At 53.5% G+C, this 26,009-nt stretch overlaps 1 protein-coding gene across 2 annotated transcripts; it reads left to right on the forward strand.

The window, feature by feature from the left end:
- ANKRD13B (ankyrin repeat domain 13B) lies at nucleotides 1-26,009 on the forward strand. Of its 2 annotated transcripts, XM_074263772.1 has the most exons (15): nucleotides 1-871; nucleotides 12,547-12,682; nucleotides 12,976-13,100; nucleotides 13,219-13,264; nucleotides 14,293-14,436; nucleotides 14,904-15,093; nucleotides 15,174-15,240; nucleotides 16,097-16,178; nucleotides 20,266-20,330; nucleotides 21,493-21,623; nucleotides 21,799-21,956; nucleotides 22,925-23,077; nucleotides 23,350-23,510; nucleotides 23,715-23,791; nucleotides 24,320-26,009. In XM_074263772.1, the coding sequence occupies exons 1-15, from the start codon at nucleotides 764-766 to the stop codon at nucleotides 24,537-24,539; spliced, it is 1,863 nt and encodes a 620-aa protein (XP_074119873.1). In that variant the 5' UTR covers nucleotides 1-763; the 3' UTR covers nucleotides 24,540-26,009. The 2 variants fall into 2 exon arrangements, with proteins under 2 accessions (XP_074119873.1, XP_074119872.1); XM_074263771.1 differs by lacking the exon at nucleotides 24,320-26,009 and having other exon boundaries at nucleotides 345-871; nucleotides 23,715-24,249.

The raw sequence follows: 26,009 nt of genomic DNA on the forward strand, positions 1-26,009 counted from the left end.
TGTGCCTTCCGCACCAGGGTCTCCCTCCCTCCTCACCCACACCCCGGGGTTCCCCGGTCCCCTGCTGCCTTTGGGAAGGGGTGAGGAAGGGGCTGGCTTTTGCGCTGGCCATGCCAAGCGGAGGCGTGCGCCTGGGAGAAGCGAGGGGCTGCTCTTTCCCCTGCCCGCTGGGATGCCTCCGGTGCCCACCAGGGCCGAGCCCCCCGCTTGCCTTCTTCCTCCTCCTTCTCCAGGCGCCTGATCCTTCTCTCCCCTCCTCCCTCCTTGTAGCGCTGCCTTTGTGTACAGGGGTGTGGGAGGAGAGGCAAAGAAATCAAACAGCGCTGCCTAGTGCTGGTAACCCGGGGCTCAGGCTTTTCCTCCTCCTCATCTCCTCCTCATCTCCTCCTCCTCCATCCCCTCCTCCTTCTCCTCCTCATCTCCTTTACCTCCTCCCCCTCCTCCTCCTCCTCCTCCTTCTCCGTTCTTCCTCCTCGTCCTCCTCCTCCTCCCCCTCCGTGCCTCCTCCTCTCCCCTCCTCTCGGGGACGCTGGGAACCCGCTCCCCCGCCCCCCGCCTCGCCGCCGCCGTGCCCCCCTCCGCCGCCTCCGCCGACGCCAGCTCGCCAGCCCGCCTGCCTCCCCAGGCACATGCCCGTGCAGCTGCCCGTCGCCGGGCTTCCCGAGCAGGCTCCGCCGCCGGCCCTGCCCCCGCAGCCCCCCGTGCGTGTCCCCGTCCCCCCAGCCCGGGCCGGGAGAGGCGGCCCCGGCATGCGGAGGGCACGATGATCGCGTCCGCCGCCAGGAAGGGGCCGGAGGGCAGATACCCGCTGCACTACCTGGTCTGGCACAACCGCTACCGAGAGCTGGAGAGAGAAGTCCGCGGCGGCCAGGTGGGTGGGGGCCCTGCCGGGCACGGGGGGGGGGTCTGCCGGGCAGGACGGGAGGCGCCCAGCAGGTGCCAGTGACGGGCAGGGCTGGGGGCTCGGGGGCCCGGGGCGCTGCCGTCGGGGGCGTCGCGGCTGCCCCCCACCCCCACGTCCCGGGCAGCCACGCACAGGGGCGCGGTGCGGCAGCGGAGCGGGGAGCTCGGTGTCCGTCTGTGGGTCCCGACCCTTCGCCCCGGGGAAGTCCCCCTGCGTGGGGGAGAAAGGGCGACACACGCACGCTCTGCGGCCGGGCTTTGTGCGCGGCTGGGGGCTTTTGTGTGGGCTTTTTAGGGGGAGGGGGCTGGCTAGGGAGCGGCCTTGGCCACGCTGCTGCGGCTGGAGAGCGACCGGTGAAGCCGGCGTATTTACACCGGAAAATACGGCCTTGGCCCCCACGTGGCCCGCGGGAGCTGCCCAGGGTCCTCCTCCCTGGCCCTCTGGCCAGGACCCCCGGCCCTCACCCCGACTTTCGCCCAGCCCCCTCCCCGAGGTTTGCAGGTGTCTGGGTTCTGCCCTTCAAGGCAGCAGCAGCCGGGCTTCTAGGCGCAGGATGCCCCTTTCCCATCGCTGCCCACAGGAGACTAGCGCTAACGGGCAGGGGCGGGCTGGGGCTCCCGTTCTCCTCGCCCACCTCCCGAAGCCCGGCTTCCGCTAGGACACAGCTGGGGCGCCGGAGCCCCGACCCGAGCTGCAAGTTAACAAAGGTGTGGGGGGCGGCGGCCTGCCGTCCCTCTGCGGCCCGCTGGCCCTCCTCGTCTTTGTCCCTTCCTTTGGATCACCAAACCCCCTCCCTCCGGGTTCTCCGGTTGGGGCGGGGAGTGGGGGGCTCTGCACCAGGGACCTCTGGGGTTTGTTTACTGAGATCCCGGGAAGGCTGGAACAGCTGGGGCTCAGCCTCCTCACCCAGTCGCACCGGGAGGCTGGCAGCTCTGGGTGTGGACAGGGTCAGAGGTCAGGGAGAGAGACTGGGCGGGGCTCCCTAGAGGTCCCCCTAGAGACCTCCGCGGCTCTATTGTGTTTCTTGCTTCTTGACTTTTGGTGGGAGAGGAAGACCAGGGGGTCTCCTCAGACCCCGGATTCTCTAGCTTCACATATACATCTTAGCGGTTTCCCTGGGGGTGGGGAGGACAGAGCCCTTTCTTGTGCTCCCCTAATGATGTTCTTAAGGAGCGGCCTCATTCTAGTGCTGAAGGGAAAGGGCAGGTCCGGCCCAGCTCTCCCACTGTTAAAGACTGAGAAGGGCCGCAGGATGAGAGGGTTTTTAGGAATAGATAACAGCCTTTAAGGCCCTTCCAGCCCCGGATCTAACCTATGAGCTTTAAAAATCTCGCTGCACTGGCTCCTAGCTTTAAAAAAGGGGGGAGGGGGCACAAGAACACCGACAGGGGAGAACTCCTGCCTCATTGGTCACCAGCGCCATGCCTGCCAGGCAGCTGAGGCCATTCCCGGCTGGGATAGTCTCCTTTCTGCCTTCCTCATTTACTGCTCCCTTTTGCAGATGTACCCGCCCCCGCCCCCATGGCCAGGGTCCCTGGGAAGGAGCTGGGGACGGAGCACTGCCTCCATCCCTCCCCTAGGTGCTTGTCCGTCCTGGGAGGGGAAGCTTGACTTGGCCACCCCAAAGCCGGATAGCTCAGTCACCCTGTGGCACAATTCACCAAGGGGCACCTGGAAGCAGGCTCACACTGTGCCCTTCCTAGGTCAATTTAGGGGACGAGGGGGGGCTCCAGAGTGAGGTCCCGCTTCGTCTGGGATCTAGGCTGAGAGGAGTAGCAGAGGCCTGCCCTCCCTCCTTGCCTCCTCTGGTAGGAAAAACAAAGCTTTCTCCAGGGAAATGCCGGCTCATGAACTGCAGAACCCTAAGGGCCAAGTCTAGGGAGGTTTCTTTAGTGATAGGTGTGTGTGTGTGTGTGTGTGTGTGTGTGTGTGTGGTTGTCCAGGCAACAACAATCCCAGAATTGGGGTGTTACCTAATCGTGTCCTGCTGAAGGGAGGAGGGGGGAGGTGATCTCGCCCCCGCCGGGGCCCATGCCCACCTCCCTGGAGAAGACAATCTGGATGAATGTAGATTCTAACCTGGTGAGAGGCCTGGAAATCTCAGCAGCAGAAATCTGAAAGGCGGAGACCTTCGCAGGCCAGAGGTTGGAAGGCTGGGAGGCTGGGTCTGAGGAAGCTGTTCTCCGCCCCAACTACCCCCAATGACAGGAGTCCTAGCGTGGGAGCTGGGGGGGGAGGTAACAGACTCTGGGAAGAACTGACCAAAGGGGAGTTCTGGAATAATAGCAAAGCACTTCATATAGTTTGGGTCCTCGCAACAGCCCTGGGGGTAGGTTTTATTAGTATTCCCACTTTACAGAGGAGGAAACCGAGGAAAGTAGAAGCCATTCAGATGAAGTACTTGCCCACAGTCGGTGTCTGAGGTAGGATTTGAATGTGTCTTTCTGTAGCCATCCCACAAGTCCTGCAGCTGCACTGACCATGGTCTTGCCCCCAGGAAGGCCTAAGGTGGGAGCGTCTGAGCCCAGCCCTTCTACCCCAGATCCTCTCTCTTCTGCCCACACACACAGTGGCTGACAGCCATCTTGCCTTGGTTGGAGGGTGCTAGCAGGGGCGGGTAAGGTCTAAGAACAGGCCACAAACGGCCCTTATCCCTAACTCTTCCCTTCCTTCGGGACTGCGCTCAGGAACAGTCAAGATCTCGCTTGCTGAGCTGGTGTTTCCTTGAAATGGACACCGGCCCATGATCCAGTTTCCAAGGCCAGAGAAATATAGGGCAGTGACAGGGGTTACTCCTGGCCAGGAGGTTAACCCTCTCTGGGCTTCGGAGGAAGCGTGGCCGTGGCAAGATGCACGGCCTCCTTCAGGAGCAGGGGCTTGCCGTGCATCCAGAGTTACAGCGGGACCCCCTCCCCGAAGCAGGGGGCTATCCCTAGGAAACCAGACGATGGGATTGTGTCTAAGAGATCTGTTCGAGTTCATTTAAGCCAGGCTACTTATTCCACAGGAAAGGAAACCGAGACCCAGAACAGTTAAGTTACTTACCCAAAGTCTCACAGCTGGGGGCAGGATTGGAACCGATGTCAAAGGCAGGGTTTCCCCCTCTTACCTGCATCCCAAGGGTGTCCCCAGAGTGTGGAGATATCCAGAGAGGGTGTTGCTCCCACTAATATCCCCTTTCTTGCCCAGGATGGAATTTGGGCTGGGGAATTCCTGGTGGTCTCTGGTGGGGGTTGTCAGTTTCTCATCTCAGGTTCTGAGCCCAGCCACTGCCCCTGCCTCTCTGGACACTGAGCTACAGGGATTCCCCATTCCAATTTGGCGGAACAGACACCTTCTCGACTCCAAGAAAATCCCAGTGGAGGGGGACGCCTTCAGCCGGGGCTGGCAGCTCCCTAGGGAAAGGGCAGGGAGGATGTGATGAGCTTTGGAGCAGAGAGGAAGGCTCCCCGAGCTCTGAGATACGGCTCCAGAGCTGGAAGGGCCTTCAAAGTCAACTTCTTTATTCTACAGAGAGGGAAACTGAGGCACAGACAGGTCATGTGACAAGCCCAAAGTCCCACAGCTAGTAAGTGTTGGAGCCAGGATCCAAATCCAGCCCTGTGCCCTCTCTCCTCTGCCTAAGTTAATGGGCTCTGGCTATGAGTGGGGTTCCAGGGTGAGGTGATCGCTGGAAATCCTCCCAAAATGTTGTTGATTGGATGACTTGGCGTGTCCATTTCACCCTGGCTGGCACCTGCACCAGGACGAATGCTGGGGGGCCGGTGGAAGATTGGCACCATGGCTGAGGCAAGGACGTCGCTCCTGCCAAGCTGCCCAGCCCAGAACCAAAGGGCAGTGGTGGTGCCAGCTTCCCCAGGACTGAGACTCCCATTAATCCAGAGGGCATCGAGCGTTCTTGAAATCCTATGTTCCTGGTGATTCTCTGGAACAAGGAGCGCTGGACAGCTCCTGTGGGGGGCAATGGGAAGTGGAGGGGCCAGAAGGCCTCCCTTGGATGTGGATGTTCTCCCTTTCTCTTCCTCCCCCCCCCCGTCTCTCCCTCCCCCCTTGCTCTCCCTCTCCTTCCCCCCCTCTTCATTCCCTCCCCCTTTCTCTTCTTCATTTTCTCTCTGTCTCTCCTGATTCTCTCTCTTCCCCGTTCTGCAATGGAACTTGGGCTGAAGGGAGCTCGCCTCGGTGCCCCCCGCCTTGACACAGACGCCTGGAACGCTCTCCCTTCTCCTTACCTTTGCTTCCTTAGAATCCTGAGTGGGAAGCGCCCTCCTACTCAGAGCCTTTCCCAATCTCTTGCTGTTCTTTCTTCTTCCCCAAATTATCTTGTTTTCTTTACAGGTTACTCCCCAATTCCCCCCTTTCTCCCCATAGAATGGAAACTCCTCAAGGACAGACAAGTTCTTTCCTGTCTTCGCCCCCCCCAGTGACCAGCCCCTGTACATACCCAGCAGATGCTGCAAAAATGGAGTTGTTAGGAAGATGTCCTCCACTCAGTCTCAGATTGCCCCCGCCCCAATTTCCCCTTATGTTGATTAGGCTTGATAGAGTGCAGGCCTTGGAGCTAGGAAGACCCAAGTTTAAAAGTCCCAATCCTACCTAGCTGTGTGACCTGGACAAGTCATTTGACCTCAGTTTCTCATCCGTAAAATGGTGATAATAGCGCCTAGTGGCCATGGTTGTCAGGGTAACATAGGAAGTACTTTGCATCTTAACGTTTGGGCATCCTGGAGGCTGCTGGGGCTTCTGGCTTGGTTGATAAGGGATTTCGATCTGGGGACCTCTAGCTATGGGAGCTAGTGAGGATGCACAAGCACACCCCCTTCCCAATGCCCCTGAGACTCTTGGGTGGGTACATCCTGACCAACCAGCCTTGGGCATGGAGCTGTCACCGCAGGTAGGAGGTCAGAGGGAGCCAGCCTCAAACCCCAAAAACCAAAAATCAATGTTCCCTTGAGGCAGGAAGGAGAGAGACTGACGGACCGAGATCTCGGCTAGAAAGGTCTGGGGGTAGGGCTTCTCTCCCTCCCAGTGCCAGGCAGCCGGGCCTTCCTCCCTCCTTCCTCCCCTTCCCCCTCCCCGCCTCCCTGCTGCCTGTTGCCTTCCCTCTCACTTAAGAAATCCTTCTGGTCTTTATTTTGAGTGCTCCAGGGGGACCCTGCCTCATTCCCTCCCTTCTAACAGGGGCAGGTATCGAAGTGCCAGGCTGCGCCAAGGTGCCCCCCAGCCGTAAGCCGGCAGGCTTGGAGGAGACAGGGCAGGGTGCCGGGTAGGGGGCACACCCGGGATGCCCCAGGCTTCGGGACAGTCATGCCCAAGGCAGACGTGCCAGCTTGGAGAGAAGAGCCTTGAGTTCTTATAAACAACCCCCTCTGGCAGTCGGGGAGAGCTTCATGGTGCCCGCTGCTATCTAGTGGTCTTCTGTTCTGCCTTCCTTTCCTGTAAAATGGAGACGGTAAAGCCTGGGCTATGAATATGCTGGGCAGTCCTGGCTTAATCACTTACCACAAAGCCCTAGATTTGGAGACAGGCTCAAATCCCAGTTACTTCCTCTGTGACCCTGGTGAATCACGTCCTCTTGTGCCTCAGTTTCCTCATCTGTAAGATGAGAGAATCAGAGACTCAGCGTGAGGCTCACCATCATCTGTAAAATGGGGACAAATTTAAGTTCGACCACCCGCTAATTAGTTGTAGCAGCACAATCAAGCCTTATTAGTCTTGTGCATACAGTAAGGGTTTAATAAATGTGGTTCGATAACTTTGAGTGTCACCCTCTCATTTCCCCAGACCTCAGTTTCCTCCAAGGAAAGTCGAAGCCCTAGGGCTTGGAGAATGTTCTTCCTAATGTGACATACTTTGGTGCTGCACCTCGGGGGGAGGGATAGGAGAAGCTCTAAAGGAAGAGTAAGGTTTCCTTCCCCGCCCCGCCCCCACCCCCACAAAGTCTCTCAGTCCACTGGAACCCTGGGATCAGGGCCAGGCTGGTGATACCTCCCAAGGGACGCCAGAGACAGTTCTGGGTCGGCCCCACCCCACCCAGGACGGGATGGAAAGAGCAGCTCTATGGGATCGGGGGTTGGCTGGCTTTAGTCTCCATTCGGCCCGTCCCAGGCTACTCCCAGACAAAGCTGGAAGGGGCCTCAGTCTAGTCCGGCCAGACCCTTCTTCTAGAGAGGAACCTGAGCCAGGGCCGCACGCCGGTACGGCCTTGTGCCGGTGTACAAGCATGGCCCTAGAAAGACAGAGTCTAGGTGGGGCCTTGCCCGCTCGTCCAATGCCTTCATTTTTCGGAGGTTCAGGGAGAAAGGCGACTTGTCCAGTGGAATGACCCTTGCTAGGGCCCCGGGGGCAGACTCAAGACTCCTGTTTCCTGTGTGGCTAGGTACTCACCCTCACACGTGCGCCATGAACTCTGGTGCGCACATTCCTATTTGCCGCTGCTGTTACATGGAATACACGTGTGTGCACGTGGACATGCTGTTCTGTGTCTGACGCTAGAGGAAGCGAGTCTGCAGGTGCGCTGCTACACGTACACAGGCACCCACCCGCGGGGCCCCCGGAGCAGCCCTCAGACCGGCTGCCACGCGTGTGCACGTGTCTGACAGCACATGGCCCTAAGTGTGTGCCGTGGAAAAGCCCTAGATTTGGAGGCAGATTTGCATCCCAGTTACTTCCTCTGGGATCCTGGTGAATCACGTCCTCTTGTGCCTCAGTTTCCTTATCTGTAAAAGGAGAGGATCAGAGATTCCAAGGGTGCCTTCAGCTTGGAGCCTGTGTAGAAAACTTAACCACTTACCCTCTATGAGAGCTAGGATTTTCTTCTGCAAAATGGGTACACATGCTTCTTCCTAAACCTAAAACATAGTATAAATGCTTGTATGTTAATTATATGTTATTATGATGACCTATGGATAAACACGTGCCCTCAGGCAGATCTCTGCAAGCACCTGTGTTCAGCCGTGTTTAGGTGTGTACACACAAGCCTGAACCTTTGTGGGGCAGGTGCGTTGGGACAGGTTACCCAGCTTCTGTGCCCGTGCGTGCCGCCTGCAGGAGCGTGTAGATGCCCACCTGTGATGGAGCGTGCTGGTGCCCACAGGTGCCCATGTGCACAAAGCTGGCTGGGTGCATAACCCGTACGTGTACATCACATGTGGGCGCTTCCTCTGTACGCTGGTGCGTGAGCCACACGTGTTTGTGTCTGGGGGAGGCGGACGGGGTGGGGCAGGGGAGAAGGGAGAGCCCAGCCTGAACCAGATTAAGCTGAAATTGTGATTTGGAATCTTCACGTGTGGTTCTCCAAATCCATACATTGCCATAGCGGCCCATTTCTATGTGAATCTGACTCCCGGTGGAGCTGAAGTCAGGGAGTCCTGGATTCCAATCCTGCTTCAGACACTTCCCAGCTCAGACCAATCCCGGAAGTTTCCCCTTCTGTAAAGCGAGTGGGTCGGACATCAGGCCTGGAAGGGGCCCTCCCGTTCTGGACCTGGTCCCTGGAGCTGTGTGTGCAGACTTAGCCTGGGTCTTGGGGAGGGGTTCTGCCCAGCCGGTCCAGCTCCCAGAATTCCTGCCTCCCCAAGATGCTTTGGGAGCCGCTCCCGCTGGGTCTCCCGCCCTGGCTCCGCTGGGCTGCAGCAGGTGCTGGGTGCACCATCCTGCCAGAAACCTTCATCCTGGCAGCTAAAGCCCTCTCTCTGCCTTGGTGGAAGTGTTTAATGGGCGTTCTCACCTGACTCTGGGGGAGACGGTGTTCCCGCAGTCAGCCCTGTTCCTCTCCACTCAGTCCTGATCAGGGTGGCTCATAGCACCCCGGCCCCTTCACCTATGGGGGGTTCAGCTGGCAGGGCAGGGCAGCCACGTGTCCCAGTGCTTCTGCCAAATGCCAGTCTGGAGCCCGGTGACCTGCAGCTCAGCCCCCACAGCAAAGCCTTGGGAGAGCAGCAGAAGGAGCTGGATGATGGCTCCCCTGCCCCGCTGGGTGGGGAGTGACTCACGGGGTCCGGGGGTGCCTGGAGCAGGACCATCCTCCCTAACCGGAAAGGGCACAAGCTCCGGGCCCTGGGCCACACCTTGGATGGCTCCAGGGGTCCTGGGGGAGAGAGGATTTTCCCTTGGGGCGTGCCTTTTCAAAAGTCAAAGGCAGCCAGGGTTTCCCTGGCCTCTGCCTAAGGAGGCAGTCCCACGGGGAGAGCAGTGCCAGGTGGCGTTCACCCATGACGGGGCTCTCCCTGGGCAATGGTGAAGGGTCCTTTGGAGGCTCTTTCTGGCATCTCTTGGGGAGCCCAGCACCAGTCTCTGGCCCTCTCTGTAGCATGTGCCAGCTGCTGGATGCCCTGGGAGGCAGCTGGAACACGGGAGACGCCGGGGTGGGGAGGAGGGCCCGTCGCCTCATCCCGACTGCCATGCTTTCCAGGACTTTATTAGTGCCCTGCTGTGCCAGGACCAGAAAGGCCACGGGGGGTGTGGGAATAATTGTGCATGGAACAGAGAGAGCCAGATGCAGGCGGAGCAGTGGGTATCACTGGCATCTCCTGCCCTCTCCCCTCCCCCTTCCTCCCTGTGTCCTTCAGCCTGAGCCAGCCTCACCCCCTGTGCTGACCCTGCACCTGGGAGGCCCTTTTGGTGTTGCCATGCCCTCAGGGTGAGATTCCTCCCTCCCTCCCTCCCTCCTCTTCTTGGCCCCCCGGACTTAGCCACACTCCCTGGGCAAAGAATAGAGGCCTTCTTCCATTTTAAATGGGGGAGGAATTGTTCCTTCCTCAGCCTCAGGAGGCCCTCATGAGGTGGGAGGAGGAGACAATAGAGATCACTGGAGAGCTTGCAATAAAATCCCCAGCATCTTCTGTCCTCGGCTGCCCCTGCCAGGCTTCCAGGATGACCCTAAAGCGTGGGACTGGCCGTGTCATCCCCTGCCAGAGGAGTCCCACCGGCTTCAAACCCAAACCCCTCCGCCCGTAAAGCCCTGCCCAGACAGGCTCTGGTCTGCACTTCTGGGCCGGTTACATAATGTTCTCCTAATGACCTCCATGGTCCAGCTGAACTGGCCTATTTGCCGTTCCCAGTGAAGGAGATTCTATCTCCCATCTCCGTGCATTTGTCCGTCTCGTTCCCTGGGCTTGTACTTCCTTCTCACCTCTACCTCTGGCTTCCCTAATCTCTTTCTACTGCCTCCTCCTGGGGGGGGGGGCATTTTCTAACTCCCACTGCCTCAATTATTTTGGGTACATTTATTAACTATATACATGTCACATGCACTCAATAGAATGTAAGTTCCTTGGGGACAGGAACAATGTTTACCCTCATTACTGTTTTAAAAAGTTTTTTTGCCTTTTGTTTTTATATCAAATTCATTTTCAGAGATACCTCCACTCAGTAAGCCTTTCCTTATAACAAAGATTAAAGAAAAAGAACCGTGACTGGTTTTTGTTGTTGTTGGTTTTAATCCCTAATACTTGGCACATTGCATGCTGTTTAGCCCCTCTCATTCTTAGTTTCTACATCTGCAAAATGGGGATAATAATAGTATTCTCCCTCTCCTCCACCAGCTGTTCTGAGGATCAGATCAAGCAAACCTTGAAGGCCTGTAGAATTCTTAGCTGCTGTTATGAATAAACGATCCCACCAGAAGCTCCCATTCTGAGGGCTTTACTCTCCTTTCTCCAGACGTAGGAGAGAAAATGCCCCGTTACACAGTCAAGGTGATGGGAGGGACGAGTAGACAAAATTAAATGTTTAGCATTTTAATTCTTTCTCTAGGCATACAGTGGTTTTTCTTTTTTATGGCTTTAAAAAGTAATTTGCTTATTTTTACTAGCATTTATTATCTCTCCCTCCTACAAAATAAAATCCTCATATATGATCCAGCCAAACAGATCTCCATCTTGACCACATCTAAAAAGGTCTCTCTCTTCCTGTATTTTAAGTTCTGCGCCTCTGGCGGGAGATGGGCAGTCTGATCCACCCTGAATTTTCTGCATTTAGGTTTGTCCTGGCATCGATTGGAGTCCATGTTGTTTTTCTGTCGTCATTGTATAGATTATTCTCATTTGGCTCATTTCCTTCTGCATCGTTATTTCCTTAGAATTGTCCATTTCATCATTTCTTATGATACAATAATATTCCATTTACATCCAGAAACCATAATTAGTTTAGTTGTTCCCTAAGAGATGGGCACCCCCTTCATTTCTGAATTTTTTACAAAAAGAACTTCCCCAAATATATTTGCAGTATGGGGGCCTTTTCTTGCTTCTTTGCTGTCTTTGGGGGGATAAGTCTAACAAGGAAATAACTGGGTCAAAGTCATAACTTCGAGGGCCTAGTTCCAAATGGCATTCCGGAATGGCCAGATCAATTCCCAGCTCTACTGGGAGGCATTTATGTGCCTGTTTTTCCCTGGTCCCTCCGAGATTTGTCATTTTTCTTTTTTTGTCTTTGTCAATCCACTAGATGGAGGTTCCACATTCCATTTATTAGAGATTCTTTGATTTGCATTCCTCTAATTATTAATCATTTGTAGCAGTTTTTCATATGGTTGTTGACAACTTGGACATTTTTCTTTGAAAACTGTCAGTTCAGGGGGCAGCTAGGGGGCGCAGTGGATGGAGCACCAGCCCTGAATTCAGGAGGACCCGAGTTCAAATCTGGTCTCAGACACTTAACACTTCCTGGCTGTGTGATCCTGGGCAAGTCACTTAACCCCAGCCGGGGGGGGGGGGGGGGGGGATTAAAAAAAAATTAAACTGTCAGTTCACCTCCGTTGGCCACTTATCAATTGGGAAATGGCTCCTAGTCTTATACATTTGAATTGGTTTCTTATATATCTTGGATATAAGACTTTTATTAGAGAAACTTATGAGAAAGATTCCCCCCTCCCCAGTTACTTGTCTCCCTTCTAATTTTATTTATTTTAAAGTATTTATTTATTTAAAAACAATAATCTCATTAAATGTTAGCATAAATAATATATATTCATGAAAAATAACTATATTCTCCCAAACAGAAAAAATCTACTGATACAAATGGCGCTGTTTTACATATTTTAAAAATTAAACAATAAGATATTTATTAAGGAATCAACTTTCTTAATTTTCTTTTAAAATTTTTCTTCTAATTTAAACTGTATTAGGTTTGTTTATTCAAAAAGTTTTGAATTTATATCACTGGAATCGTCTATATTCTTTTCCGTGATCCTCTTTGTTATTTTCTGGTCTTGAACTGTTCCCCTAGTGATAGATCTGAGAGGTACCGTCTTCCTCGCTTCTCTGATTTGCTAATGATGTCACCATTTATTTCTAAGTCATGGGTCCATCCGGAGTTTATTTTGGTATATGGTGTGAGATTTCTGTCGGTCTATGTCTAATTTATGCTCAACTGCTCTCAAGTTTTCTGAGTAATTCTTCAAAGCACATAGATATCTGCTGACCTATTTGTTCTTATGCATCTGTGAGATCGGCCTTGTGGGAATTACACCATTTTACAGATGAGGAAATCAAAGTCATCTGTGGAGAGGGGCTTGCTTCAGTTCATACTAGAATCCAAAAAAGGGCCTGTTCCCCACGTGGCGGATCACTGAGGATCGGACCTGCCGTGACTTGGGGATCGAGGCGAGTGGCCAGGTGAGGAACTCAGGCCGTGTTTGTTCTCAGGCGGACATCGAGCAGCTGGACCCACGCGGTCGCACTCCCCTGCATCTGGCCACCACGCTGGGACATTTGGAGTGCGCCCGGGTGCTCCTGGCACACGGCGCAGACGTGGGCAGAGAGAACCGCAGTGGCTGGACAGGTGAGTCCCTTCCTTCCCTCCGGCCTCCCCAGGACATGCCCCACTCCCAGAAGGCACTACCCTTAGACCTGCTGTTCTGCCTCCTCTCTCCAGCCCAGACTTGGTTCTGTTCCTTTCTGAGTTGGAGATGCCCTAGTGGGGTAGGAAGATTTGTGGACCTAATTTCTTCATCTGTAAAATGATGCTTGGGGTCAAGTTTGGGGTTCCATAGATGGCTTCTGAAGTCTTTTTTGGCTTGGGGCCCTGGGGCTCAAACTGCCTTCCAGTGACCCCCACGCTTGTCCTTGTCCCAGTGCTCCAGGAAGCCGTGAGCACCCGCGACCTAGAACTGGTCCAACTCGTGTTACGGTACCGGGACTACCAGCGGGCCGTGAAGAGGCTGGCAGGTGTGCCTGTGCTCTTGGAGAAACTCCGCAAGGTAACCCCGCTTTCTCGCCAGCCTTGCTCGCCCTCACCTTCCCTTCTCCCTCTTGCCCTTCCTACCCCAGTCCTGCCTAAACAAACCCAGCTATTTCTTCCTCTCTTCTCTGGCCCAGGCCCAGGATTTCTACGTAGAAATGAAATGGGAATTCACCAGTTGGGGTGAGTCACAGAGTCCAGGGCTTGGGGGGAGACCCTAGCACCTTGCCTGCTCTTGATTCTTGTCCATCAGGGACAGACCAGTGTCCCGAGGCCTTTTTCTGGGCTCCTGGCCTCCGGGGTATTAGACCAAAGGATTCTGGAGGCAGGGAACGTCAGAGTTCAGGGGGCCCCTCAGACTCATTCAGAGTAAAATCAGCCAGAGGGCAGAAACAACCTGCCTGGATTCAGAGTAGAAGCCCCGGGGCATGAGCCCACACTCATGTCTGACCTCCAAGCTCATTGTTCATTCATAAAACCACAGATCAAGAGCCGTCCAGTCCAACCCCCTTATTTTATTTTATCTCCTCCTTTTCTTTTCAATTCACAAGCATATTTTTTTCTCTCTGCTCCTTCCCCAGTGGAAGGAAGATATTAGCAGTGTAAGAAATGGCCTGCTGTGGGTACAGAAGGTGCTTAATAAACTTTTGTTGAATGTCTAAATAACAAACCCTCATTAATTCATTAAACTGAAAAAAAGAAGAACAAAACCCTCCTAACAGATACACATAGTCGAGAAAAATCAATTTCTGCATCGCCCATGCCCAGAAACTTCTGGGTCCCTCGGCTTCTTGTGCTACCGCCTCTCCATCTCACACAATGAAATCCCCGGTTTTAGCCAGAGAACAAGTCCAAGGTCACAGGATGGCAGACTTGGCTTTCTAGTTTTTGAGCCCAGACCCTCAGCCTCTAAATGGACTACTCTCTCCTCTGTAGCATTTCCATGAGTTACAGTCTGGCTGGGAAGGCAGTGGGAGGTGTATTTGGGGGATGCTCTTTCAGCAGCTGCTTAACCTCTTTCTAACACTTCGTTGCCCACACACTGGCTCAGGATAAATGGATCGGGTTGTGTGGGAGGTGTTCATAGGAGCCGGGGTCTGCCTCCCACTGACTTCTGGGAAGAGCCCCCCTGCCCCCTGTGCTGAGGAATACTTGGAGGAGAGAGGGGGAACGTTGCCCAGAAACTTCAGGCCCCGGCCTCCTCTCCGCAGTGCCCCTGGTTTCTAAGATCTGCCCCAGCGACACCTACAAGGTCTGGAAGAGCGGGCAGAACCTGCGAGTGGATACCACGCTTCTGGGTTTTGACCACATGACGTGGCAGCGGGGAAATCGTAGCTTTGTCTTCAGGGGCCAAGGTCAGTCCTAGGACAGGACAGGAGGTGGAGGGGTATGGGCCAGGAAGGAGCTGAGGGTCAGTCCCAGAATAGCCAGCACTTTGCATGGATCTGGGCTTTGGCACATAGTAGGTGCTTATTAGTAAGTGTTTATTGACTGTCCCAAGTATGCAACCCATCCCCAGAACACTCTTACCTATAGAATGTAAACTCCTCGAGGGCAAATGGACTCAGTTTTGTCTGGTTCTCCAGCTTCTAACAGTGTCTGGTACATAGTAGGTGCTTTAATAGATGTTCACTGAAATGAATGAAATTAATTTTTAATAAATGTTAGCTGGGGGGAGGGAATGACATAATAGTGGGGTGTGGTCTGTGTCCTCTCCTGCATCCCAAAGGATTAGGAGAAGGGAATGGGGAAGGGGCAGAATCCAGGTTTCTTGTTGTCCCCTCCTCAGTCTGATATTTTTCCGTCCCATCCCCTGGGGCAGACACAAGCGCAGTGGTGATGGAGATCGACCACGACCGGCGAGTGGTCTACACGGAGACCCTGGCTCTGGCTGCCCATGACCGGGACGTCCTGCTGGCTGCCGTCCAGCCCACAGAAGAGCAGGTGCTCAGCCGCCTCACTGCGCCCGTGGTCACCACTCAGCTGGACACCAAGAACATCTCCTTTGAGAGGTGGGGACTGGGGAGAGGCTCCTCGGGTCCCCAGGGCTCGGGGGGTGCTAGCCAGGCTCTATAACCCTATCCTTCTTCAGGAATAAGACGGGCATCTTGGGCTGGCGCAGTGAGAAGACCGAAATGGTGAACGGCTACGAAGCTAAGGTGAGGGATTGGGCACAGGAGGGGCCCCGGTGACTGTCTCAGGAGGGACAAGAGAGGGACTTCCTTGAGGACTGTCTTTTGCTTCTTATTGTATCCCTCGTGCTTAACATGTCATAGGGACTTAATAAGTGTTTACTGAGTTGAATGAAGGAAAGCAGCGAGCTCTTCTGATCCAGTGGCAAAGGCACTAGGCAGGGTGTTGGGGGCCAGGGCTCCTCTTCTCCGTCACTGCGAGAACTTGAGCAAATCACCGTCCCATCCTCAGACTCAGTTTCCTCATCTGTAAAGTGGGGACAATGGCTCATGGAATAGATTTTAGAACAGGAACCGTAATGAATACCTCTCGGTTCACAGAAGGGAACTTGAATCTCAGAGAAGAGCAGAGCTTTTTCCAGTCAGAGAGGTTGTAAGTGATGTAGCTCACCCCCTTCTCAGAATGTCTGCACTGCCCACCTCGCTGCTCCTGTGCCCACACATGGCTGGGTTCGTTATTTAGACATTCATTTATTTGTTCGGCAAAACGAAGCATCAACCGTGTTTATACCAAGGAGTTTCCCACATCAATGAAATTACAGTGTGAAGACAAACAAGAAGAGGTCCCTGCCTTCCAGGAATTTAGAGTCTGATCACTGATGATCTCGTGAAGGCAGGGGACTGGACCATATGACCTCTCCAGGTCTATAATAAGTCCACTTATTTCCTCTCCTTCAGCAAATAGGTGGAAAGCTCACAGTGAGAAAATGGGTGGGGAGAAGTGGGTGAAAAGCCCACTCTGTGGGTGAGTAAGTGGGATGTGGGAAGAGGAATCCGAGAGGGGGAGAACCTGCTGCTGAACCTGCATTCTGACCTCTTCCAGGTGTATGGTGCATCCAACGTGGAGCTCATCACCCGAACCCGCACAGAGCATTTATCGGAACAGCACAAAGGCAAGATCAAAGGTAATGGTGGGAAGACCAGGTGGGCCTGGGTGAAGTGGGCAGGAGCTCCACTGCTCCCTCTGGTGGTATCTTCTAGCATCCCAGCGAGGGCTTACTGTGGTCCAGTGGAAAGGGTCCTGAGTGAGGGAGTCAGGAGACATTGGATCCAGCCTCAACCTTGCCACTGACTAATTAAATGACCTCACTCTTCCGAGCCTCAGTTAGCCTGTCTGAGACGGGATATAATAGTGACACATCCTAGTATGGTCAACCAGTCAACAAGCATTTATTATGTGCTTCCTGTGTGCCAGGCGAAGCACTGGGGATACAAAGAAAGGGAAGAAAATAGTTTCTGACTCAGGGAGCTTATAGTCTAATGGGTAAGATGGCTTGTAAATCTCTGAGTATATACAAGACACAACAAAAGAAACAGGAGGTAATTGAGAGGGGCAGCCTTAGCTGGGGCAGGAAGAGTCTCATTCATAAAGGAAGACGGGATTTGAGCTGACCCTTAAAGAAAACAGGGATACCCCAGAGTGCTGGACTGGAGTCAGAAGGCTTACATTTCAGTCCTGGCTCTATCACATTGTAGCTGTTTAAGTCTAGAGAAATCTTTTCAATTCTGGGTGTCAGTTTGCTGCCTCCTCTGTAAAATGGGTATAATGCTAATCATACTACCTTCAGACTAGGACATTGTCAAGGATTAAAGGTGACAACGGGTACTTTGGAACCCTAAAGCACAAAAGGGATATTGGTTTTTAAAATTTTTTCCATGAAAATCACCTTTATTATCATAGCTCTAAAACAAAGAATCTTGTGTCTTTGAACTCATTAAAATTTTTTCTTTATAACTAATAATCTGATAGAATTGATTTTCTTTGTAATCCTATGTATTTTATTTTATGCTTTAAAAAAAACCCTATTTTGAATTTGCCAGACTGCCAGCGGGGTATATGACACAATAAAAGATTAATAATTCCTGATCTAGAATGCTATGCCACTGGAGGGCAAGCTTGGGTAGGTCCTTGCAGTTTGGAATGGCTTCCATGATTCTTTGCCATGGCCAGGATTGTGTGCCCATGGTCAAGAATCAGCCCCTCCAAGGCTGGCGGGATTCTGCAGCAGCCTGGCTTCAGTCTGCTCTCAGAGACCAGCTACTTAAGTCACAGAAGGGTTTTGGCTGGAGGGGGATCTGGATCACCCTTCTACACTCTTCCCTCTCTGCTAAATGACTTCCATGCCCCAGTACTTGAGTGGTAGTTGAAATTTTAAAGTTTAAAATTGAATTTTAAAATTTGCTTTCCATTGTCCTTATGCCTTATCAGTGTGGTCAGGATCAGATACTTTCATTGCATCATAGATTGAGAACTGGAAGGGACCTTAATGGATACTGACTTCAAGCCTTTTATTTTATGTATGAGACCCAGAGAAATCATAAAATAGGATCATAAATTCTGAGGTAGAAGGGATATTGGAGTCCAACTCCTTCATTTTTTAAAACTTTTTTTTTTTAAGTCTTCATTGGTATCTTTTCTTAAGATCACCAATTTTTTCCTCATTATAAAATTCTTTTTTTTTTTTTTTAAAGTCTTCATTGGTATCTTTTCTTAAGATCACCAATTTTTTCCTCATTATTCCTTCCCCTTCTCCTTCCAGAGTACAATCCCACATTACAAATAATATTTTTAACAAAGAGAAAGAAGGAAAAATGAGCACAACTTATTGATACGATGGAAAAGTTTGAAAATATGTGCAGAATATATTATTTGTGCACTTTTGCAATTAATTGGGTAGGGTAAGAATTTCATCTCATAGAAGATTCAACTCAGAAGAGTTCTCACAACCCTATCATTTTATAGATGAACAGGCTGAAGCCTGGAGGAGTGAAGTACCTTACCTAAGGTTAGTCCAGATCGTAAGTGGCAGAGCCCAGGATTCAAATTTCTGGATGTCAGAGTGGGAAATGCTACTGTCAATCACTTGATGTACATATATGACATCCATGGAGCCATTATGTGGATCCATAAAAAAACCCATTCCAAAAACATTCCATAGCCTTTTTATCACCCAGATATGTTCTCCAATGATATGGAAAGATCACAGGAGTGAATGAGTATTAAAAAAAAAAAAATAGAGCTCCAAACTTTTACCCTTGAACAAAGGTCAAACTAGAATCAGTGAATGAAGGTGATAATTATAAAGATCTAAAAATTTTATCTCTTCAGCTTCCTTATCTGTAAAGTGAGGCTAATGAACAAGGACTTTCAAGATCCCTTTTAATTCCACATTCATGAGCCTATGATTCTAACTCACTTAAATTTCCCTAGACTTCAGATTCCACATTTATAAAATGAGGGACAAAATGTCTTTTAAGGTTCCTTCCAGTTCTCAAGCTATGATTTGCATTATCCTGAATCAGAAGTACATTAGGAAAAACAACTTTAGAGCAATGAACACTTTTCCAGTATAAGTCAGTGCACATTTTTAGAACAATAAAGTGCACAACAGATTTTAAAATGATCTGGAAAAAAAAAAACCTGTATTGTGTTAATGAAACACGGTGCTTACCACCCTAAGGTAGTCAGAGAAAGATGAAACTGTTTTTGTCAAAAAAGAGGAGGAGGTTTGATAAAAGTTCTCAGATTGCATCCTTATCCAGTTAAAAACTTAAATACTTCTGGAATGTGATCAATACTGGGTTATCTTTAGGTAGAACTTAAATGGCTAAGATCTAATTGTGGAACAAAAAGACCTTCCGTGAGTGTCAACCACATAAATTCAATCAAAAATATTATCTCAAATGAATAAGAGGCTAAGTCCCTTGGATTTTTCCCCCCTCAGCGATAGAATTTATCATGATTCTATGGGACTTGGGCATTACCACCAAAAATTACAGAAATGTCACCCAAAATCAGCTCAACCATATGGATAGATGCAGATTTTACAAGGAAATGGTACTTAATGCATTCTGGATTCTTAAATTTTATCAAGTCACAAGAATTATATGCCTGAAGCTCTCTGGTGTATAACTCTATATACAAAGATAAAATCACTGCCTCTAATCATCTAGATACAATACTGATTCATAAAATTTTAGGCCCAATATTTTCTGTAGCCATGGCCTCACTGAATACTTATCACCTCCAAATTACATGGAGTGAAAATCTTCAAAATAGAGAGACTTCACAGAAGTGGTAAAATTATGTAGAAACAAAGTACATGTCATCCCTAGTCTGTATAGCATTGGACTTGTCTTTTGGAGAGTCAGTGAACTGAGGGGAAATGAAGAAAGGAAACAAGCAGTTATTAAGTGACTGCTGTGTGCCAGGCACTGTACAAATATTACCTTATTTGATCCTCAAAACAATTCTGAGAAGAAACTGAGAAATAAAATAAAATAATAAAAAGGTTTAATGACTTCCTAATATTTTTCCTTGGTTATAAAGAATGTTCATTGTATTCACCTGCCCAGTAAACTGACAAACAGGAAAGAAAAGAAAAATGGCAAGAGCCACTGCTTTCTGAAGTCTCATCGAACAAAAGATGCCATGTACATAGCACTTTAAGATCTGCGAAGTATTTTACATGTTATCTCATTTGATCCTCATAACAACCCTGTGATGCAGACTGTTATTATTCCTGTCTTACAGATGAGAAAGCCGAGGCTCTTGCCTAATTGATTTGTCCAGGCTCACGCAGTTAGTACGTGTCCGAGGCAGGATTTTTGACTCTCGTGTCCAGCATTCTGTCCATTATACCATGTAACCCCCAAGATAGGGCCAGCAATCATTAAAAACCACAATGGTAGCTTTTTGTTTCTCTTAAAGCCGGGGAGATGGAAGGTGGTTGTTTTCAGCTCTCCCCTGGCCCTTTGGCAGCCCAAGGGCACCCTGCTCAGCTCCTAGGCTGTCTTGCCCAACATGGAATAGAGCCATAGAATAGCAGAGTTGAGATGGATCTTGGCAGCCCTTCTGCTTTCTGCCTCAGGCATAATTCTGGTCCTGGTCTTTGCTTTTCTGTCATGGACCATGTAGGGCATGCAGTGCCAAAGGGAACAGGTAGGAACAGGTGGTACCTGCCTAAGTGATGAGACCTCTGTCTCTTGCAGGGAGCAAGACCCCACTGCAGTCCTTCCTGGGCATCGCTGAGCAGCACGGGGGGCCCAATAATGGGGTGAGTGCCATATTGGGGAGGGGCATGCCTGGAAGGGACCATATGAGTGTGGGGGCAGGGAAGAAGGGAAGTATTGGGGAAACTGTTCTAGGCCATCTCTCCTCCCCCGCCCTCCATAGCCTGTTGAGATCCTACTCTTTCCTTCTCCTCAACTCCAGAGCTCCTGGATCCCTATAGGCTATGTCATCCTGGCTGGGGCCTGGAGAGCAGGAGAGAGCAGGGCCTTATTTTGCCTTTCTTTGTATCCTGGCACTGAGCAGAGTGCCCGGTACATGGCAAGAGCTTGATAAATACTTGTTGATTGATTGAGTGTACACTGGGCGAGGCTGAAGGGAGATCTAGCCCCTGAATGTACTTAGATCCAGCTTGGGGGTCACAGTGGGTGGAGGTGAGATTGTTGTCTGATGGCTCCTCCGTGGAGCCAGCAAACTGATATTCTAAAATAGGTCAGACCCTTCCAGCCCTTGCTTAGGAGACATGAATGGCTCCCTTCTACCTCTAGGATAGAATGCAGCTTTTAATGCCTTCCACAACCTGCCAGCTTTATGCCGCTTCACCTTCGGCACCCATGCTCTGGCCTTACTGGCCTGGGTTATGGACAGTCCAGCCAAACTCTGCCTGATGTAGGCTGGCCCTCCTCCATTCCCCCACCTCTGTTTGTTTGTATAGGCTGTGCCCTATGCTTGGCATTTTTCCCACCTAAACTCCCCCTCACAGATCCTCTAACTCCCTTCAAACAGCCTTAACTTCTACCAGAAACCGTTCCCGGTTCCCCTGGCTGTTGGTGCCATCCTCCACAAAGTGTGCTGCATTTATTTTGTGCTTGCTTCTCTGTTCTTCCGACTTCTACTCCTGTGCTCTCCCCCTCATACACTCCTTGAGGGCTGGGGCTATTTCATTGCGGGCTTCTCATACTCAGAACTAAGAACGGTGTCTAGAAACAGAGGGAGCACTGCCTCTGGAATCAGAGAATCGAGTTCAAATTCTGCCTTTGGGATTTATTATACATGTGGCCCTGGGGAAGTCAGATCAAATCTCTGGGCCTCCATTTCCTCATCAGTAAAATGAGGGGCTGGCCTAGCTGGCCTGAGAAGTTCTGGCCTCAAGCTCCTATGGATGTTCTGTGTGAATGGGAATGAATGGAACTGATTTCCCGGCACAGACCCTGATTACTCAGACGCTGAGCCACACTAACCCCACCGCCATCACTGCAGAGGAGTATTTCAACCCCAGCTTTGAGCTCGGTAACCGGGACATGGGGCGGCCCATGGAGCTCACCACCAAGACCCAGAAGTGAGGATACCTTGATTCCTAGGCTCTAAGCAGGGCAGGAGACCCTGGGCAAGGGGGGGAGGCTCACAGGGATGAGAGAGAATGGGGGAACGGGGAGGATAATTGGACGAGGGGGTGAGCCTTCCTTCCCTAAGATCTTTATCCCCCGCCTCACCTTGGGGATCTGACACCCTAGGTTCAAAGCCAAGCTATGGCTATGTGAAGAGCACCCACTGTCCCTGTGTGAGCAGGTGGCTCCCATCATTGACCTCATGGCCATCAGCAATGCCCTCTTTGCCAAGCTCCGAGACTTCATCACCTTGCGCCTGCCTCCTGGTTTTCCTGTTAAGATTGGTGAGTGTGCTCCCCTCTCTCCCCTGCCAATCTGTCCATTCGAGTCTTCCTTCTTGTCCTAGCCTGAGATCAAGGGGTTATGGGGAGTGCTGAGCACAAAAGGACCACTCCCACACCTTGGGACATCTTAATGTGGCCCGGCTGTCTCTATGTCTGCCTTTTACTTTCCCTCCCTTCCCCTCTGGCTCTCCCTTTTGCTTTCTCTTCTCTCTTTCTCTCCATCTGACTCTGTCTCCCTCCCTTCATCTGTCCCCTTCTCTCCTCTCCTCTCTTCCTCTTTCTGTCACTCTTCCCCTTCCTCCTGTTTTTTCTATCTCCCCCTGTTCTTTTTCTCTCCATCTCTTTCTCCTTTCCTTCTCTAACCTATCTCCTCTTTTTTTATTCTCTCTTCCTTTCTCTTTATTTCTCTCCATTTTTCTTCCTCTCCTTTTTTCTATCTTCCTCTTTTCTTCTCTCTTCTTTCTCTTAATCTTTCTCCTCTCTTTTCCCATCTTTTCTCTCTCTCTGTGATGATTTTCTTCTCTTCCTCCTTTTCTCCTCTTTCACTTCCTCTGCCTCTTCTTCCTTTTCCTTTCTTCCTTACCTGCTCCTCTTCAACTTCTCCACTCTCTTCTTCCTTTTCTATCACCTCCTCCTCCTCCCCTTCCCCCTCTTTCTCCTCCTTTTCCTCTTCTTCCTCCTTTTCTTCCTCCACATCCTCTTTCTCCTCCTTCTTCCATTTCCTCTCTCACTTTAGGCAAGTTCCTTCTGTTCTCAGGGCCTCAGTTTTCTCCTCTAAAATGGGTTTGTAGATAACCTCCAAGATCCCTTCTGGCTTACCTCAAGAACGGGCTGAATCAGAGGGACAATGGAAGCTCCTGGAGGGCGGGGGCTGTGGGGATCTTTGCCTCCTCACTCTCCAGCGCGCGGCTGTGGGTGGCGCAGGCGGCCATTCTCAGCAGCTCTTTCCCTCCCTTCCCGTCTCCCAGAAATCCCCATCTTCCACATCCTCAATGCCCGGATAACCTTCGGGAACCTCAATGGTTGTGACGAGCCGGTGACCTCCGTGCGAGGCAGCCCCAGCAGCGAAGCCCCGTCCCCCAGCAGTGACAACTCCAGCATCAGCAGCTCCAGTTCCATGAGTGAGAGCCCTTCTCCTCCTCCGGACCGCCCTGGGCCCCCCCCCCCCAGGTTAAGGAGCCTGGCGGTCTCCGGTGTGGGGCCTCCCAAAGCGGTGGAAACCCGCGAGCATAGGGGATGCTTGGAACTGGGTCCAAAAACTGCTTCCACCGTGGGATTGTTCTTCTCCCTCCCTGGGTCTTTTTCCTCTCCCATAAAAGGAGGGTGTGGGAGGCCCCCCCCTCCACATCTGGTGAGCCTTTCTCTCTCTCACGCTCGTCTCCCCGCCCCCCAGCATCGTGCCGCGGCTGTGAGATCGCGCCCTCGCTGTTCGAGGCGCCCCGGGGGTACAGCGTCCTGGGCAGCCAGAGGGAGCCAGGCCGCGAGGAAGAGGATGACTTGCTGCAGTTCGCCATCCAGCAGAGCCTGCTAGAGGCGGGCAGTGAATATGACCAGGTGTGCCCAGCGGGCAGTGCCCCCTTCTGGCTCAGCCTCATGCGTCCCCACAGGGTGGGGCCACTCGCAGGGACTGGGGGGTCCCTCTCCCCCCACGCCATCTCCCGGGGAGAGCCCTACGCTGGGGATGGGAAAGGAGCAGTGATTTTTGGGGGGCGGGTGACTTCAGGGTCAGGTTGACACGCCCCATGCCCCCTCTCCCAGGTCACCATCTGGGAAGCGCTGACCAACAGCAAGCCTGGCACCCACCCCATGTCCCAGGAAGGCCGAAGGCCGGACAGGTCAGTGACAGGGGCACCAGTGGGGTCGCGCGGGAGTTCTGGGGAGGATTGGGGCTCTCTCTCCCGGACCTCCAGGGTGCCCTGCCCAGGAGCAGGACAAGGGGACGGGCCCCGGCCCTGGGCCGCTGCGCTCCGCGGAAGCCGGTGCTGGGGGCAGAGGGGCCCCTCCCAAGGCTTTGAGAGGAAATACCTTTTCCAGGTGGGGGCGGGCCCCATGCACCCCCCAAGCCTGGCCGGAGGTCACAGTGTCCGGGCCGCTCTGGGGCCGAGGGAGGAGTTCCGGCCCACGCTCTGCCGGGCCTGGGGAGTCCTCTCCAGGCCAGTTTCCCCAAGCAAGCCTAAGCTCGGACGAGCTGGCCCGGGGTCGGGCCTAGCGTTTCTCCTAAACCTCGTGGGCCCAACGAAGCTCCCGGCGTGAGGGACATCGCTCCTTGTCCCCCCTCCCCTCCGGAAGGGTAGGCTCAGTCGGGCGCCCCCCCCCCTCCCCCGGGTCTCTCGGGAAGTGTCACCCTTCTCTCTCCCCCGCAGGCCCCCCCAGCACACGCCCCAGCGGCAGCCCGGCCCCCCGGCGCCCCCAGCCCCCGCCCCCGGCCCCGGCGGCCCCGGCCACGCCTTCCCTAGCTATGCCGAGCAGCTCCGCCTGGCCATGGAGCTGTCCGCCCAGGAGCAGGAGGAGGCGGAGCGGCGGGAGCGCCAGGAGGAGGAGGAGTTCAAGAGAATTCTGCAGCTGTCGCTGACCGAGCAGTAGCCCCGCGGCCCCCTCCCCGCGGCCCCTCCCCGCTCCCAAGCAGGGGCCTCGGCCACGGCCTCGCGGGACCGCTCCCAGGGTGCTAGGGCTGGGCCGCCCGGGACGCGCCCTCCCCGCGGGCGTGGCGGGGGCGGGGCCGGGACTGACGGAAGGGGAGGGGCCATTTTGGCTCCGCCCCCGGCCACACTCAGATTGAGCCTCTGGGAGGAGGGGGACGGGAGGGGGTTTGGAACTGAGACTCTGGTAGTGACGCAAGAGCTTCGGGGTTCGAGCTGGGGACCATGGACAGAGCAGGGGGACGGTTCCGGGGCGGGGCCGGAGGGCGGGGCTGGGGGCGGGGAGGGCACGTGGGCCGGGCCGGCTCTCTGCAGTCCCTCGCAGGCTGTACCCGGCCCCCGCCCCCGGCCGCCGAACCCCGGCATCTTCCTCCGCGGGCAGGGCGAGCCTTTCCCCTCCCCCTCCCCCTCCCCCTCATGATTCCCAGAGCAGTGCTAGAGGGGCGGCTGGTGCTCGGACCCCGGACAGGCGGAGGGCTGGCCGAGCCCTGGCCCCTTTGCCCCAACACCGACCCCCCTGCCTGCTTACTCTGCCCCGAGGAAACCTTCTCAGACCCCGCCCACATCTGGCCCACGCTCCTGGGGGAAGGGGAGCTCAGCTCCGCCCCGTGTGCTCCACCCCAACACAAACCAGCACCTCGGAGGGGCCCGGCCCCCCTCGACCCCTCCCTGAGTCAAGTGCACTTAGCTGGGCCTGGGCGCCTTGGGCGCTGCAGCCAGCTCCCCCTTCCCCGCCCCTCCCGGTTCTCAGGGTGGCTCTGACCTCTCCCAGGCGGGGGGCACGACACTGGAACCCACGGCTGGGAGCCAGCGCCGCACCCCCGCCGTGGGCTGCAAGGGCAGGGAGGAGGGCAAAGCGTCACCCCCCACCGGACGTGGTGCCCCCTCCTCAGGCTGCCTTCCGGTGTCTCCGAGGATGGGCGGAGGGGGCGTATGGGCACAGGCACTATAGAAGGTTGAGACGGTAGTGGTGGAGGTGTGCTGTGTGAGGGGGTCACACCCGGCCCTCCTGATGCCCCCTGGCACCACGTGCCCTCTCCCCAGCCCCCACCCCACCAGCTGCTGCTATCCCATCCCACCCCTGCTGAGGGTGCAACCACAGAAACCTTCCACCCAATGGTGCTAACTCCTCCCTGCTCTCCCCTTCCCCACCCGCCCCGAGAAGCACAGACCCCCGGGCAAGGGTCCCGATGCACACAACCCCCCTGCCCCCCACCCCAAAGGACTGGCTCACACTGTGAGAAGGGCCTGCCCAGCCGGACAACTCTGAGCACACACACACACACAGACAAAAGCAACAAGACTGAACCCCCTGTCCCACCCGCCTCTCCCCTCATTCCCCACCCTGGGCCAGGGACACTCCAGCAGAAGAGACACAATTAAAACAAAGCAACAAAAGGCTTTAAAACAGGAA

This window comes from Sminthopsis crassicaudata, chromosome 4 (genome assembly GCF_048593235.1).
Source record: "Sminthopsis crassicaudata isolate SCR6 chromosome 4, ASM4859323v1, whole genome shotgun sequence".
In the NCBI taxonomy this organism is placed as follows: Eukaryota; Metazoa; Chordata; class Mammalia; order Dasyuromorphia; family Dasyuridae; genus Sminthopsis; species Sminthopsis crassicaudata.